Below are 17,538 nucleotides of genomic sequence, written 5' to 3'. Positions count from 1 at the left end.
CAACGGATTTAATAACAATTTAAGTCACTTAACCAATAAGACATTGAGACACGTAGTTTTAAATAATCACAGAGTAGTTGTGCAATAGCAGTAATTTGTGACTTCGTAGAGAGTAACAGTAGGTTAATACTAATGAATAGGCGCGATGAAGAAAGTTAAGAATATATAAACGAGTAAATAAAATAAGTATTTACATGTGATGGTCTGATGGCATATGTACACTTTATTTGTATATACATGCCAATTCGGCTTCGTTGTTGACATAGTAATATGAAATTATAATTTAAATTATGTCATATAACACAAAGTATCTAAAACCGGTTAAAGGGAAAACCGGTGCAGAACATCTGAGTAAGACCTGAAACGGCTGAAACCGGTTTTGTACAGATTTCGTCCAGTCAATCAACTCTAATCTAACAATAACTTTATAACTAGAAAATTGTCGTATTTCTTAGGCAATGAATTTGCTGGTCATAGATTTGCGTGGCCTTATATAAGTAAAGATTGTACAGGTAAAGCGATAAATTAAATGTTATGGCATCGTCTCTATGATATTGACATAGTCACGATAATATGTAGTTTTTAAAATGTACTGTACTTTAATGCACCATGACTTTATTATATTAATCATTAGCATATATTATTTAGTACCAATTCCAATAGCTAACTATCCATTGCATAATATTATTATGACTTATATTTATATGCGAAATACCTTTAACAAGGTAAGGCAGGCAATCGTGCGAATTCTTATGTATAATTAATATTAGGATAAATTTATGTTTACTTTACAATTTTATAATTTAGATAAAGTAATGACACCAATGAGGGTCAGTTTTTATCGATAAAGTTACTGTATCCCCACCCTTTCAACATGTAACGTAAAAAACTAAATTTATTATAATTAATTATCTCTCACCGACGTTATTAAAAACCTACTAAACCATTTTGTTCTTTTATCATCAATGCCTACGTTTTGTCCAATTAGAATAATGTCATAGCCTTTTTTATAATTATATAATTATGTACGTATATTAAGAAACACGCTTCTGTATTGATAATTATTTAAGATAAAAAATAAAAAGATGTAATTTAAGTACGATAAAATTATATGTACACGAAAATGAAAAATACTGAGGTACTTAATTCAAATTGTTTTCTTAAGAATCATATAAAATAACAAATAAAAATACGGACGGCACGGATCCAATAAACTCAAAAAAACCGTTTTGCAACTCTATTTTTAATCCCACAGCCCTAATGCTTAACTCAATCGGTTTCCTAAGTAGGGGAGCGGCGAGTAGTAGGCCTATAGCAAAAATACAATATTTCAATACAACCACGGAACAAATCAAATTATTTGATCAAATATTCTGATTTGTGTTAACTCTTGACTAGGCATGGTCCTTAGTGACTTTTTCTGTCGTATATCGCCATTAATTTGAAAAAAAAAACTCGTATATAATTCTATCTTTAAAAGAAAAGAAAAAAATGAAGTTTAGATAATAATTAATCACTTGGCCCGATATAGCTTGTCATTATTCATAATGCCCGGGCATTATACATAATGCCCTCATTAATCACTTGGTCCATAACACATAAATCGTCACTACGTTTTAACTTTGTGTAGCAGTGTGAGATACGAGAATTTTTGAATGTAGTGGCGATATTACATTTATAATACAACAGTTCGTCAGTCTCTTTTTAGATACATAACATAACAAAGTCAGAATAGATCTACTAATCTAGTTTTTTTAAGCCCATTTTTAATTCGCTAAGATAGTAAACCGGTTTTTGTTATGGTATATGAATTTAACCGGTTTGTTTGTAAACCGGTATCGAAATAATCGTGAGAGTAGCTGGTATGCGATACGTACAACCGTGTCGTTAACAGCAGTCAGGAGTATGGTGTCGAAATAATCTTAAGTGTCAAGAGTAGCCGGTATGCGGTACGTACGAGTACAACCTGTCGTCAGCAGTCAGGGGCGCGCACTGCCCGCTGCGCGCCGTGCTCTATGTGTCTCTGCAACAGACAAACATACAAATTAGCTAATTTGTTAATAAATTAAATGTAAACTCAGTCACTCATTAAAAATGGTGTTTTATCTTTCTACAGAGTGAGGACTCTAAGATTACTTATTTATGTATCGCAAGGATATAGAAAAGTCACAAATTAAAGAAAATTACTTTTTATTGTTGACCCGGTTGGGCGTGCTGTGATTGGAGTAATGCGAGCTGTCGCTGATGTCTGAACTCGAGCTGCGAATATCGCCCTCCATCTGAAAACAAAACGTCAATATTATTGGATGACAACATTGTTTTGATTGATACCATTATCGCGTTCTAAAAAAGGTAAAGTAAACTTCTTTTTTTAAACTGGTAACCCTTTAAACGCCACAACTATAGTGCTCGTTATCATGAATCTTATCGGAATGCTTGCAGGTTTATATTCGGCTGTCGCAGCGCGCGTCAGTTAATGTCTTACCAAGCGGTCTAGCATGAGTTGCGTTCTTGCGCGCAACTCCATACTTCAAATCGCGCAAGACGTTAAAAATAACCGGTTTATTCACCTGGCCAGCCTTAATAGTCTTATATGCGACTTGGAGAATCAGCCACGTCCAGATCATATGCAGGGCTAGTAGTAGGCACAGTAGGGAGTTAAAGATGTAGTAGGCCGGAAACATTGGGACCAGCATCGGCGCGCGGATCACTGTACTGAAATTATAAGGTAAGATTGAAAGTTTAAATTTTCAGTTGAAAAATGTTTCCTTGAAAATTGCGTTAAGGCGCCAATTCATCTTCGTAGTTTTTTATTAGTGCTTGCTCAAACATTCAAGTTGAATTTTGTTCCTCGATATGACAAACGAAAGTGGCGCCAATCCACTATGCAAACCCAACCCCAATGAAGCACCATGAGGGCGTTTACCTCAACTGAGCTTAAATTTGAATTTACCGATTTGACCATTATTGATTGGACCGGTGTTCCAAAAGGTTACGAACTTGCAATCTTGACCGAAACGGTGAACTTTTCATTTTGCCTTAAATTTTGGTTGATTAAAAAAATACTTTAACTGAAGTACACATTTGTCTTACCTCCAAATAATATAGAAGGGGTATATCCCCAACCTCGTCACGATCCAGAGCACAGTGAACACAGCGAACACGCAGTCGCAGAACCTTTGGTAGCCGGCGTACTTCGTCGCCTTTGCCGCCTGTAAAAAGATGAGTTACATAAAGAGGGAAAGGCTGTAGTGGTGGGACTTTAGAGATCCTTGCGGGTTGCTAGATTACGTTTAGTTTTATTACTAGAACAAGTATTGTATTGACGACGTTTGCAGACCATTAGTAAAACGTTATTGCAAGATACAGTCTACTTTTAAAGAAGGATGTTTTTTCATAACCGGTTTCATTTTTTTCAAGGGTGAGATTTTTAATTAGTCTGGAGCTCTGATGTTTTTTATTTATGTTTGTTCCCAGTGTTTCAAAGACAGCTGGGCGAGTTTGAAAAGATCTTTCGTTCGTGCCATTATCAATGTCATTAAGATCTGATAATAATATCCTGGAAAAAACGAGGGATCTCTTCAAAAAAAGGAGGAGTAAAACTGCTAATCAAGATCATATTATAACTTATGGAACTGGCACAAAGGCACGGAACACGAGAGTGGGATTTAATCTGCCTTCATAACCCTTATCAAAAAAATAATCCACAGGTAAACTTTAGTTGTCTCAAGCATTCCGCAAGGATCTCTAATCTAACATGCATTGCAGTCCGTTCCTCTCCCTCAAGACGCGGCTCAAAGGCATGCTAACCTTGCCTCAGTCTCATCACTGGCATCATATTCTCGTAAGACTTTCAGTTCCTATTTTCCACCATAACATGAACTTACTACAGTAGTATATTAACTAAGATTAGAGTTGTATTCGATGGAAGCAAAAAAGAAAACCAGTCGTCGTGAAAAGTGTAATGAACCTGACTTTAATCGTTTAAATTATTATAGTTCAGCCTTACGAGAATATGTATGTGAGTAAACATGCACACTCTTCCGCACCTAGATCCAAGCAGGGCTGCCTTAGGTCCAATGATCCAATCATACACCCAGTAAACTCAGTATAAGCGTTAATTTAGTTATATATAATAAATAAACATATAATAAATGGAGTTCTACAATAGAAACCCAGTAAAAAATAATTTACAAAATAAATAACAGAAATTGTGTATGAATCGGTTTCTGTCATTACTTACGCTAATTGTGACATTTTAATTATGAAGCATAATATGTAGACAATTTCTTGTTGCATGAACGTTAAACACCTTATTGACAACCTACAATAAGTTACATTTTACTTCAAACGATATAATTGTTAGTAATATTAGTAACCTTACTGGCACAGTCGGTAGATTTTTGCTTTTCAGTAATTTTCGAAGCATATATTTCACCCCTGTGCATTTCCTTATTTTCTAAGAGAAAGTAAGGTTAAAAAAACTCATTAGAATAAGTCATCCGAAAATATGGTTAGTTTTCCCTATCAATGTTAAAATAACTATAGAAACGACGGTAAAGGCAAGTAAATCAGAACTAGTTAGAAGAGATTCCCTGTGTAAAAACTGCATTCTCCCTATTAAAAAAAACACCTGCATGAATGATTAGACTTTAAAAAACCACCACATGTGTTACTAAGTAACATTAGGTGAGGTTATTGGGCAAATGATTGATTCCAACCGATTTCATATAACTACTTACATACACCAAATCTTTAACTACGTTCGTGTTGTCTGTGTCACTTGACAAGGAAGTGAAAGGGATAACGTTCAGCAGACACAGCAACAAGACAAGCAAAGCGACAAAATATCACAAACCACATCGATTTTTTTCAACCGAATCCTCAATTTGGCCAGTTATTTCGCCGGTCGACTGTTGACAATGACAATTCGGTCGACGTTACACATCAACTACAAATAAAACGAGAAAAGCTACGACATATAGAGGTCTTTGTGACTGATGGACGGGCACCGGTAATAACAGAAAATGGTTGTTTTTTTTTCACCGTTCAGCGAGGAAAAATTGCGTCAAACTCGAATTCGCAAAACAAATGTTGCTCAAGTTATATATGCCCGACATATTCAACACGCACACGCTAAACGTTGAAAAATGGCGTTGTTTTGTTTGTCATTTATGGATTTCGTAAATATATCGTATGTATACCATATACACGATTTACTTAGGTCTTTCTGTAAATGATACCTAAAGCAACATTTAACGTTAGAAGTTCAGTACATAAATTTTAGTGCAAATAAGATTCTGTTCTTTTTATTTTAACTTGACTGTATCTATTTGGATTCTCTTGACATTGGGAGTCAATAAATGAGAAGACAGTGTAATGGTTGTTTACTCAATCTTGGGATAGATGGCGTTATGGGTCTCAGAAATCGCTTATATCTGGCATGGTTTTACGTCAGGTTGACATTTTTACAAAATGAGGGTGGCGAGAGAAAATCCGGTCCGGCGAGTGAATGTCACTGTGTCCGCGGATAAAATTATAACGAAATAATTCAGTTTTTGGTGCAATTTGGTTGTAAACTTATTGAAATATTGTACATTAATTGATGAAATAAGTGCATAAACGTTATCCAGACAGGGGGTAAGTGTTTTTACCAGCAATTGTTAGTTATAGTATGTGAATGCAACTCGTTCAATTCAAGTGTACCTAACTTGTATTCACATACTGCTATTATGTTGTTCGCAGCCTTTGAGGAACGCCCCTTATGCATACGGTGATCATTGTGTGGCAAATCATTGAACGGGAATCAAATTTTGATTACAAAGGCTGTTACTAGGAGCTTGTTAATACGGACACAAGATTCGCCGCTACTCACAACGGGCTCATGGTCTAGTGGTTCAGACACACGATTAAGACGTGCTCGTCACAGAATTATCGATCGAGTTCGATCCTCACCGCGCGAATACTTTTTGTTTTTTCTTTTCTTTTCTTTTGTTTATTTTCATTTTCTTTTTTTTGTGTTTGCCTCCGTCTGTTAAATCTTACATTCTGATTTAAGTGCATCTTTCTATTTTTACATATTTTGTTCTAAGAATTTTAGACTGCGAAAGAAGAACTGTGTAAGTGGCTTTTCGGAAATATTAAATTTTTACTTTTTTTTCTTTAACTTCTACTTACGCCACCGTTTATTGGTTTGTTAAACAGATATTTTAAATTTATTAAATAAGTATTTACATTTGTAAGCTCAAGTTTCATTTATCTCTTACTTAAGAACCTGACTCATTGCAACAGTTCAAAATGTCATCAACATTTCGATACTTGCTATGCTTTTTTTACTGTTTTTACAACAGCAGTAACATGTCAGGTGTAAGTAGGGCAAATTGTCATTGTCATTTATGTCAGATCGGTAAAATAAAGGCTTTATTGAATATATAAACCGGTTTCTCTCAGAACTTGACTTTTTGGGATTATCTTTTTCAAGATTGCTATCATTTTCAATTCCTATACAGAAGAAGTGGCTTAGGTTAGCCACGATGACAATCGTTGATAGAAAACACCAACCAAAAATTAAATATGTATGGAAATAGTCACGTGACTTTTCAAAGCATATGTAGTCCCGTTTGGCGTTTGTCGACGTACGATTGTTATGTCCTCAGGTATTATAACAGTAGTAAAAATAACACCTAAATATTTGTTTCATATCAAAATCCAAAATGCTAACGACTGGGATTACCAAAAACGAAAATTCTGAGAAAAGCAGATTCTTAGTATTTTATCTCGCTCTAATACAGTATTTTTGCACGATGCCGCGCTGAATCTACATTTAAACGTATATAAAATCGGTTGTACATGTAACTGGCGGTAAGTGGCATGTCACATGGGGTCGAGCACTCACAAATGTTCGCCGGCGCCACAAGCGCGTCGCAATGGTCGCTTGCTGGAATCAAACATCTCATGGGTACCAAGGGTCCAAACCGGGTATTTTCGTATTAACCGGTTTCAGGCAATTCCGGTTAACGACATTTTTTGGTTTTTATAATTTATTTTTACAGTAAAACAAATATTTCATAAAAAAAAAATTGCTGGGAAGTTTTTCTGAAGATATTTCGAAATATGGACTGGATATGTCTGCCGCATGAAAAAAGAAATGTAGGCCAAAATGGTTACCGAGGGTGACCCACGGAACACTATAGATGGTGCAGCTGCAGGCAGACCGAAAAGGACATGGCGGGACACACATTGGACGCATTCTATCCGGATTGGTGGGAAGGAATAAACGACAGAGTCGAGTGGAGGCCTTTACCCAGTGGGATACTAAAGTAGGCTATAAAAAAAGTTTTTTCCAAATAATATTAACCGGTTTCGACCCCTGGTGGATACTTGCTATGGCCATTCGGCATTCCATAAAACGGTAATGGCATATGAATGATCTATTCTACATATGTCCTGAAAGCGAAAAGTCTGTGTTCGTCTGTAACACAAGAGTTTCTAGCTTATTTATAAGCACTTTAGCTTATTTTATACAAGGTGTATTAAAAAGTGTTAGAAGCCAATAGACAAAGAAAAAGCAATTAAAACAGCTATTCTACATTTCAGAAGGAAACATATTTTCTTATATTTGGGAAAAAAAGGAATAAAAAGCATTTTTTTTGCATTACAAGAACATTTTCAAAATTGAACATTAACACTTTTTATACGCCTTATTATTTTGGATGATGTTACTATTTTTACTTGTGTAATGATGATCTACATATGAAGGCTACTGTTCTGTTATGACAATGAGAATAAGGAATTTCCAACCATAATATGACTTTTATAGGTTGAACCGTTAACCCTTTGTATTTATGTTACTAACACATTATGGAGTTTTGTTCGAAATAAATGATTTCAATTCAATTCAATTCAATTTGACTGCTAAAGACGTCAACAGATCATGTTGAGTTTGGCCTGTAGCCGCGCACACATCTACCAAAGGATTAAAGGAATGACATACTTTTAATAAAATGTTCATTGATAGATTCTGTGTTATATTAGCATGTCTTTAACATTTAAGATATTCCAGAGACAAAATGCACTTAAATCTCATTAAATCAGCTTCGATATTTATTTTACCCCAATATTGATATACCTACTTTTACCACTATCTCGACAAAAGTATATTTTATATTTCCAACTACAAATCATAAATCAACGCGAAACGCTTTAAACTGAGCTATACAAGTATACATCCATCGCTTATTACAGCCACCACAGCTAACAAAATGTAAGTACCTCTAAAAATATATCCGCGCAATCATGTGACAGTAGCACCAGCGTCCCAATCCTGTGAAGGTTGCAGACCCAACTGAAGGACAACAGCATGATGGTGGCCACATGGTGGACGAACATCTGCCAGAAGTCCTTGCGACGGACGTCCCAGAACTGGGACATGGTGAGCGACCAGTAGAAGGCGGAGGAGATCATGTAGTACCACCACACGTCGTTCGTTAGACCCTGGAATGGGGGTTGTTCAAGCTTAGTGGGTGTAGGTACTTACAGCCTGACAAACAAGTGCGAGTCGGACTCGCGCACGGAGGGTTCCGCACCATCAACAAAAAATAGAGCAAAACAAGCAAAAAAACGGTCACCCATCCAAGTACTGACCCCGCCCGACGTTGCTTAACTTCGATCAAAAATCACGTTTGTTGTATGGGAGCCCCACTTAAATCTTTATTTTATTCTGTTTTTAGTATTTGTTGTTATAGCGGCAACAGAAATACATCATCTGTGAAAATTTCAACTGTCTAGCTATCACGGTTCGTGAGATACAGCCTGGTGACAGACGGACGGACGGACGGACGGACGGACAACGGAGTCTTAGTAATAGGGTCCCGTTTTTACCCTTTGGGTACGGAACCCTAAAAAAGAGTAGAAATTAAAAAGTGGCAAAAGGTGGCCCGTTATTCTTAGATTGATTTGAAAGGGACGACACTACAGTATTGCCACTTTTTAATTTCTACTCTATTTTGCCAGACTATAGGTTCGATATCTATCAAATTACAATTATTATATTCAGTAAACTTATTCCTATCCAAGTGTCTCATAGAAATTTGACATTAATGATGAGATAAGGAAGAAATAGCTTGGTCCAACTTTATATTTAAGCTTGGACCAAAAATGTTTATTTTTGCCAAAAACGTTTTATAAATCACTCTTAACGTTTCGTCAATTGACATACCACGATTGTATTACTAAGTGACTTTAGGCCAATATAAAACAGCAATCATAAAATTCAATTATAATTCAATCACCATTCTTATCGTTTTACAAACAGATATAAGCTTATCTTACTTGGCATTAGCTGATGCACTTCGTAGTAGATTCTAAGGCATGTTTTTTTTTATATTGAAATGTCATCAACTTATCAAGCGTTATGTATTTAACTAGTGCGTAAGTAGTATAAAGTGTACGACGTGTACGTAAAATCACTATGAGTCACTTGGTACTCCAACCAAATATGTAGATTGTAAGTCCAAGTATGTAGTGCAAATAAATGAGTAATTAATTTAATTTAATTATCGTTTATATCAGACTGTTAATTAAAATTCATAGTAATTATAGAAAATATATTTCAAATTAACCGGTTAAAAATAAATCGGTTAGTATTTAAACTATGAATTATACAATAACGATTAAAACAATAATTAATATAAAGATTTTAATAATCACCAACGACTCCAACGGGTTATAACTGTCGCAAGATTTGTAACTGTAATTTTTTTTAAATTTGTAGCACAGGCTTCGGTCTTTTTGGGCTGTTACTAACCCCCTTATTCATAAAACTTTACGGGCCTGATTTAGTTAACTATGTTTTATCCCTTTCTTACAAATACATAAGCCAATATGAAAGATAAGGACCAAGTATTATTAGCTAATTAAGGTTTGTAGTGCGTAAATAAATTAATTTAAATAATATTGATTTCAAATGAAATGACAAAAGTTGTGACGCAGGCTTCGCAATAACGAATAAATCACATACTTAATGTATTTCGGAAAATATAGTATTCGTTTTTAAATCTAAAAGGAAAATAACAGTTAACAAATTGTTTGTAAACAAGGGGAAAACCGCGTTGTAACGGAAAAGAACCGGTTATGCCTCGGTAAATCTCCAACGGTTCCTGAAATTCTATTTAAATATTTATAGTAAAAAAGTAAGTACAGTCGCCATCAGATATATCGGAGCGGCCGATGTGCTCAATAATATCTTAACACGCACCTATCACCACAAGGCAATAGAGACGTGCTCAGATATTTGTGAGCACCTTTGCCGCTCCGATATATCTGATGGCGACTGATACGTATCTACTTCCACTATTGAATAAATATTATAGGATAATTTTACACAGATCGACATAGTGCCACAGTAAGCTCTAAAATGAGGATATATATTATATATTTATATATAAATACCTATGTCAATACCTAATATACAGACATAGAAAACATCCATAACCCAGGAACAAATATTTGTGATAAACACACAAATAGATGCTCTTACCAGAATTCGAATTTCGAACCCAGGACCTCTAATTTCGTAGGCTGAGGCACTACCGAGAGTACCGACTAGAGTCTAGACTATTTAGGAGACCGTCAAAAATATTGATTCAGTGCAAATGTACCTAGATCTAGATTGATTCAGTGCAAATGTACTAACAACATTTTAAACTGACTAATGATAGTTCTTAAGCCTTTGCAATAAGGTTTACAAACTGTCAATTAATAATACTGTACACAAATAAACACGTTTGTTTTTAATATAAGAATACCGAGTCAAGGTCAGTGGCGACTCGTTATGATAAAAATATCAACAAAATAGGTAAATAGGCAAGAATAATTTACCAGGTGGCTATCTCATTTTAATAATGTCCAATTGGCTATACATATTTATGGATACAATCGTATTTTATTGATTTAACCTTACCGTCTACTCTAGATGTTCTTAAAAGAAAAACGTCTTAACGTTTTGTCTCTATAAATCGTTATTTTCTTTATAATTCTTGCCCTAGTACTTTTTTCATACCTACCTACTCTTTTTATAGATCATCATGACAATTAGGTATAGTTAGCGCTTTGAAACTCCATTTAGTTCAGGAGTGGTTCAAACCCGCGTCTCTAACACCCATCCGTTTGAACTTATACTTAGAACCAACAGCTTCGCAGGCAATCCTTGTCCGGCTTGTCCCCACACTCCCACACAAAGAACAGTACGAACACTCCCAAGAACAAGGTTTGTCAGGCTACCACTAATCTGAACTACTATTTAGATCGGGAGTGGTTCGACTGCGTATAGACTTCAACTTAAAACCACCAGCTTCGCAGGATCAGTACCGTCGGCTAAGGGGCCACAATGGCAAAAACTTATCATTATACAAAAAAGTTCTCACTGATGCGGATAGCCGATATATTATACCTATATTATATACCTAGCAATTATCTATCTCCCACAACCAGTCCTTGTCCCAAAGAATGAACATTCCGAAAGAGAAAGCTGTACAGATATAGACATCTCGCCGCGCTCTCGCAAAACTTGACGAGGGTCACGAGGGTGGAAGGCTTGTCCTGTTACCTCGCTCTGAACTTCCATTTTGTTCGAGAGTCGAACCGTCTATTAACCATCTCCTTAAACTCAGGACCATCAGATTCGCAGGCACGGTTACTACAAGCTAGAGGCCGCCATGGCTGATATATTATCACAAAACAGTTCTCACCTGATGGGGATAGCCGATGTAGCAGTTATCTATCTCCCACAGCCAGTCCTTGTCCCAAAGGATGAACATTCCGAATGAGAAGTTGTACAGATAGAAGGTACACCTCCACGCGTTCTCGCAGAACTTGACGAGAGTGGAAGGCTTGTCCTGGGAGCGACGGAGGCGCCACCACCGCTCGACCTGCCGTTCTGACATGTCTAGTTGCTTGGCTAGCGCGCATATCTGGAAAAAGATGGTACATTGTAAGCAACTGTGAGTTTGCTGGTTCAGTTTTTATGCAGATCCTCAGGCCGCTTTAGTGTGTGAGAGAGACAGCGCTATGCACTTATATAGAGATGTCCCACTTGCACACTTGGAGCGGCGTGCCAATCCGCATCCAATGTGAAGACCGCGCTTAGGCTGCCTTTGAACTGAGATCGAGATGAGCATGAGTGAGAGGAGTCAACCAATAGCAATGGTTGTTATCCAGCCGAGCAGATTGTTGATTCCTCTCATCTTCTCCTCAGTGGAAAGGCGGCCTTGGGCCGTGGTCTCAGGTTGACGTTGTACGCTGACATTGCTGCGATAAATTTATATTGTATCAAAATGTTGTTCTCAGGTAATAGGGCGAAGTTCGCAACGGATTACGTCAACCGTAGGCCAAGGACTCAGGCCGGCATCAGCATATCTCAATTAGGGCAAATATATGCATTGCATCTCTTAATGAAGATATGTAGGAACATATTTGCACAACTGGTCACGTGAATTGTAACCTTACCGTAATATCCAAGTTACAAGCTTTTGATAAACAGGGCACTGGTCTTTCAATAAAGTTAAGTACATTTTTTTTCAACTTTTACTTATTTCAATGACAACCTCTACCATCCGTGAACGAAAGGGTCATGGTCAAACTAAATAAAAGCTACATTTTATTCTATTCCGATTTGTTTACATGTGTTAAATTCTCGAGATATATAAGTATGTTGTTATACTCGTACGACTAAGTTAAAGAACAAACAACGATTTCGTATATATTTTAGAGTATGTACAATGATTGTAATTGTGTCACAAATTGTAATACTATATTATACTTACTACAATTGTTGTTTCCAATGTATGTTTGTGTGTGAAATAAATAAATAGTGTAATAATGAGTCAATACCACATGGTTTACTTCAAAGTAATATGTGTGCATGCACTACAGATTGCAGTCTAAACTTCTATTCGTCATTAATTCTACGATGAATGGAAAACTAAAATTGATATGTGAAAAATTGTGCAGCGCTTTATTTTAACCCCTTGCTCGAGTCCCAGCCAAAAACAATGTCAAAAACCTCTAATTGGGTCATAATTCTTTTCATTTTCTTGTTTTTGGTCCCCAAAAGTAAAAAAATGTGACGGAGTGGAGCTTTTTGTATGGTGTGCAATTTCGGTTTTAATATTTCTCATGAGAATCATAATCTACAGCTAGAAAGACATGGAATAGCACTCAACTTTATTTATTTATTTGATAAAAGACATAAATAGAAGCGTGACAGAGGGGTCAGAAACAAGACGAAAAGAATTTTGACCAAAATACAGGGATTTTGGCTATTCATGCATTTTGTTTGTGAAACTTTTCTACCGACGCGTTATCGTGTCCGTGGTACTCCAGGGTTAAGGGCGCAGATCAACGGATGGCAATTAAAAAAAACTTATTTTTCACAAAAAATAATAAAAATGTAGAATTTGGGTGGCACGAAAGGTTAAAAACCCTAGTTAAACCACTCCACAATATACTTAGTACAAAACCGCACCCCGCACCTATATTTTTGCCCGGCACGTGACGTAGAAAAAACACGAATATCGACTTTGACCCAGTTAGGTATCGCCTATACTCAGCCTATACCTACTTCCTTTCCTATTATATTTTATCCATCGGCTACCACGTGTGGTCTTCCCACGATACGTGTCTTTTATAAGCGTAAAGTCCCATTTGCATACAATATTCATTACATTGCTATTATTAACTACAGACTACAAGATATAATAGTCAATCGTCCAAATACCGCAATGTAAAGAAAATCTCATTCAAATACTAGAACCGTCTAAATGGGGCTTAATAGTAGTTTATGTGACTGCAACATAATGAGAGGCATTAAAATACGAGTGTGGGTTAAAAGGATCACACGAGTGTTTAATGCCGCGCAACCGCTAAAAGTAATTAAAAACTGTTCAATTAATTAATCGCGATAAATTAATCCGGCTCAGTGGACAGATGACAAATCAAGTTCACGCATTAAAGTAATTGCATTCAGTGGACTTGCTAATTATTTCCTTTTATGCTACTCTGTGTGTGATTTTGTGAGCATTCAAACATATTAGGAACAGTATGTTATACTAATGTCTGTGCCAATCGTGCTCCGTTAATTCGCACTCCGCACTCCCAATTTGACCATATCTTGTTGTAACCTAGACAATCATTTACGGCTGCGTTTGGACCAGAGGTGTGCGAGGGATGTGTTTGTTAAGAACCAATAGGATCACTTCATTTGTTTTCCACGCTCAGCGTGCAGTGATTCTATTGGTTCTTAAGAACACATATCGCGCAACGCATCCTCGCATATCTCTGGCCGAAACGCAGCCTTAAAACTAAAACAGGGTATGAAAATTTTGCTGTTACTATGGCAACAGCAAGTACATTGGGATTTATCAAAGCTGCCTAAAAGCGTCCAGCCAACTATGACAGCAAAATTCAGCTTTCGACACACAGGACTAATAATACTAATTGCTTTTTAGGGTTCCGTAGCCAAATGGCAAAAAACGGAACCCTTATAGATTCGTCATGTCTGTCTGTCTGTCCGTCTGTCCGTCCGTATGTCACAGCCACTTTTTTCCGAAACTATAAGAACTATACTGTTGAAACTTGGTAAGTAGATGTATTCTGTGAACCGCATTAAGATTTTCACACAAAAATGGAAAAAAAAACAATAAATTTTGGCGGTTCCCCATACATAGAACTGAAACTTTTTTTTATCAAACCCATACGTGTGGGGGATAGGTCTGCAAAAATGATATTGAGGTTTAAATATAATTTTTTTTTCGAAACTGAATAGTTTGCGCGAGAGACACTTCCAAAGTGGTAAAATGTGCCCCCCCCCCCCTGTAACTTCTAAAATAAGAGAATAATAAAACTAAAAAAAGTATATGATGTACATTACCATGCAAACTTCCACCGAAAATTGGTTTGAACGAGATTTAGCAAGTAGTTTTTAGGGTTCCGTACCCAAAGGGTAAAAACGGCACCCTATTACTAAGACTCCGCTGTCCGTCCGTCCGTCCGTCTGTCACCAGGCTGTATCTCACGAACCGTGATAGCTAGACAGTTGAAATTTTCACAGATGAAGTATTTCTGTTGCCGCTATAACAACAAATACTAAAAACAGAATAAAATAAAGATTTAAGTGGGGCTCCCATACAACAAACGTGATTTTTGACCGAAGTTAAGCAACGTCGGGCGGGGTCAGTACTTGGATGGGTGACCGTGTTTTTGCTTGTTTCGCTCTATTTTTTGTTGATGGTGCGGAACCCTCCGTGCGCGAGTCCGACTCGCACTTGGCCGGTTTTTTTTAATACGTCATAATAATCCCCTAAATACGGAACCCTTCATGGGCGAGTCCGACTCGCACTTGGCCGCTTTTTATTGCTGGTTTCCCCAGATTGTACCTAATGCGGTGACTGTAATATTCAGTTCCTCCAATACAGTGAAAATACTGTTTTCACCTCAGCAGCTCGAACAAGGGTATTTTGCTACTTAAAAACAGTGAGCAAAATCGCATTTTGCTCACTGAGTGAGACAAAATGACATTCAAGTGACCTTAATATTCAAATGTCATTTCAACATGCGGGGTCTAATACAAGTTCGAAATACTTGGATTTTATTATCTCTGTTCCTTTCACGTCGTTAGCAAAAAGAAAGAGACAAAAAAAAGTTCAAACGACATTCAACGGTGTATTGACGGTTTATAATAGACCCCCGAAAAACGTCAGAACACTCAGAACGCATCGGTCCAAAACACATACTACGAGTATGAATTCTTAATAATTAATTAATGGAAATAAAGTTTAAGACTTGATAAAAACTAATAAAAACACTATATTTTATTAAAATAAGGAACTCAAAAAATACACAGAATATCACGTAAAATAAATAATTATACTTTTAAGAATCTCTACCATAGTTTACAAATAGTAAGTATCCGCAATTCGGACCGTATCTTACAATGATTTTTTTTTTACAGAAAAAAGTTGTCGATTGAAGTGTCATTCAATTGATGATCGTTGTTTTCATATTATTACCTATTTTACTGACTACGTTTTGTTTTTGTGTTTGATTGTGGTAATTAAACTTAATTGTTGACCGTATATCTTAAGAAAACATGAGTGAATAGGTAAGTGATGAAGAAGGAATAAATTTTTCGGGTTCTCTAATATGTTCTCACTGCTGAGGTGAAAAATGTTGTGTACTACACGAGATCAAAGTTATTTACATCTCGTGCGCTTTTGAGTCCCTTACTGCGCTCAAGATTCTAAATTAGATTCACGAGCGTAGCGACGTGAATCTATTATAGAATCTTTCGCTTGCACGGGACTCAAAATAAGCACTCGAAGAAATATCAAACTTTGATCTCTTGTTGTACAAATAACTATTAATGATGTTTTTTCCAGTATCGCATGACATGAGTTTTTTCCAGCAGGTAATTTTTTTTCAACTTTCTTTTCTGCATGACTCTCTTACGATTTTTTCACACTAAATTAATAGATACCTTGCCGATTTTAGCTGCTGATTGTGCCAGCGTATTACTTGGATGCTTACACTCGATCTATCTGTTCCGTTACGCTTGTCTTCATTACTAATTAATTTACAGTTTCTACAATGTTAATTACGTGTTTTGTGTTTCGATCGGTCTACTGTCTAGTCTAGTTCCAGGAATGTAGAATGTTCCAGTAGTGCAAGAATTATAGAATATTTTGTTTCGGAAAAGCGCGTAGTTTGTAAGTTCATGTAATTTTAGGGTCACTGGATCAGTATTATTGACTCTTTGGATGCATTTATTGCTGAAATTAATAATTAATATGTAGTAAGCATCTGTATCTCAACAAGAATTAGTATAATGGCTTATATGTAGGTATATATATTTTGGGAAACATACCTTAACCCCATGTTTTCACTTTTGTATATATAATATTATTAATGTTGGATCTACTGGTCTAATACGTATTAAAACTGTCTGGGTAAAATTTAATTTAAAGACTAAATCTTAGTAGCACTTCGTGAATAATGAAATAAACTAGGTAAGTCTTAATTAGTTTTATTCAAACGATGACAGTTATTTTATTGCATATCTCATTCGCCACATTAATACTGTATAAAAGCAACACTGCTTTATTTACCGTAATACATAATGAATATGTAAGTCTCACCGCAGACGCATGTGTAATTGTGTATACCTAAGGGGACGCTTGAGTGGTTCCACGGGATTACTCGGTTATCACAGCGCTGATGTGTAAGCTAGACAGCTTGTATAACGATGTTCCGCTCGCACATCGGAGCGGCGTGCGGATAGGTAAGTACGTAGGTAGGATCCAATGATTTCAATCTAAAAACGACCTTGCAGAGGCGGGTTTGATGATTTCGACTAAGAATTCGAAGGTTTTCAATACTCAATTCGTTGAGATTTGTGAATTTTAAATATGTTTTAGGTAAAAATTTAATTTTTGGTACAAGCTTTTATCGCTGCCTGCACTTTACTACCACAGGCAACGAATACTC

General features: G+C 36.3%; 1 protein-coding gene across 4 annotated transcripts in view; it reads right to left on the bottom strand.

The window, feature by feature from the left end:
- Positions 1-1,743: 1,743 nt before the first annotated feature.
- Positions 1,744-17,538, bottom strand: part of LOC134657243 (ceramide synthase 6-like) — a 33,772-nt gene continuing 17,977 nt past the window's right edge. For 2 of the 4 annotated variants that reach the window (XM_063512814.1, XM_063512816.1), the window contains 7 exons: positions 11,748-11,969; positions 8,272-8,493; positions 6,896-6,937; positions 3,094-3,212; positions 2,571-2,715; positions 2,188-2,279; positions 1,744-2,023 (listed from right to left, as the gene is read on the bottom strand). In XM_063512814.1, coding sequence (XP_063368884.1) covers positions 2,014-2,023; positions 2,188-2,279; positions 2,571-2,715; positions 3,094-3,212; positions 6,896-6,937; positions 8,272-8,493; positions 11,748-11,969 — 852 coding nt within the window. In that variant the 3' untranslated portion in view covers positions 1,744-2,013. The remainder of the gene's footprint in view (positions 2,024-2,187; positions 2,280-2,570; positions 2,716-3,093; positions 3,213-6,895; positions 6,938-8,271; positions 8,494-11,747; positions 11,970-17,538) is intronic. The other 2 variants (XM_063512817.1, XM_063512818.1) reach the window with 1 other exon arrangement.

The sequence above is a fragment of the Cydia amplana genome, chromosome 19 (assembly GCF_948474715.1).
Source record: "Cydia amplana chromosome 19, ilCydAmpl1.1, whole genome shotgun sequence".
Lineage (NCBI taxonomy): Eukaryota > Metazoa > Arthropoda > Insecta > Lepidoptera > Tortricidae > Cydia > Cydia amplana.
Note: the sequence above shows the minus strand (reverse complement) of the source record. Positions and strands in the feature narration are given on the sequence as shown.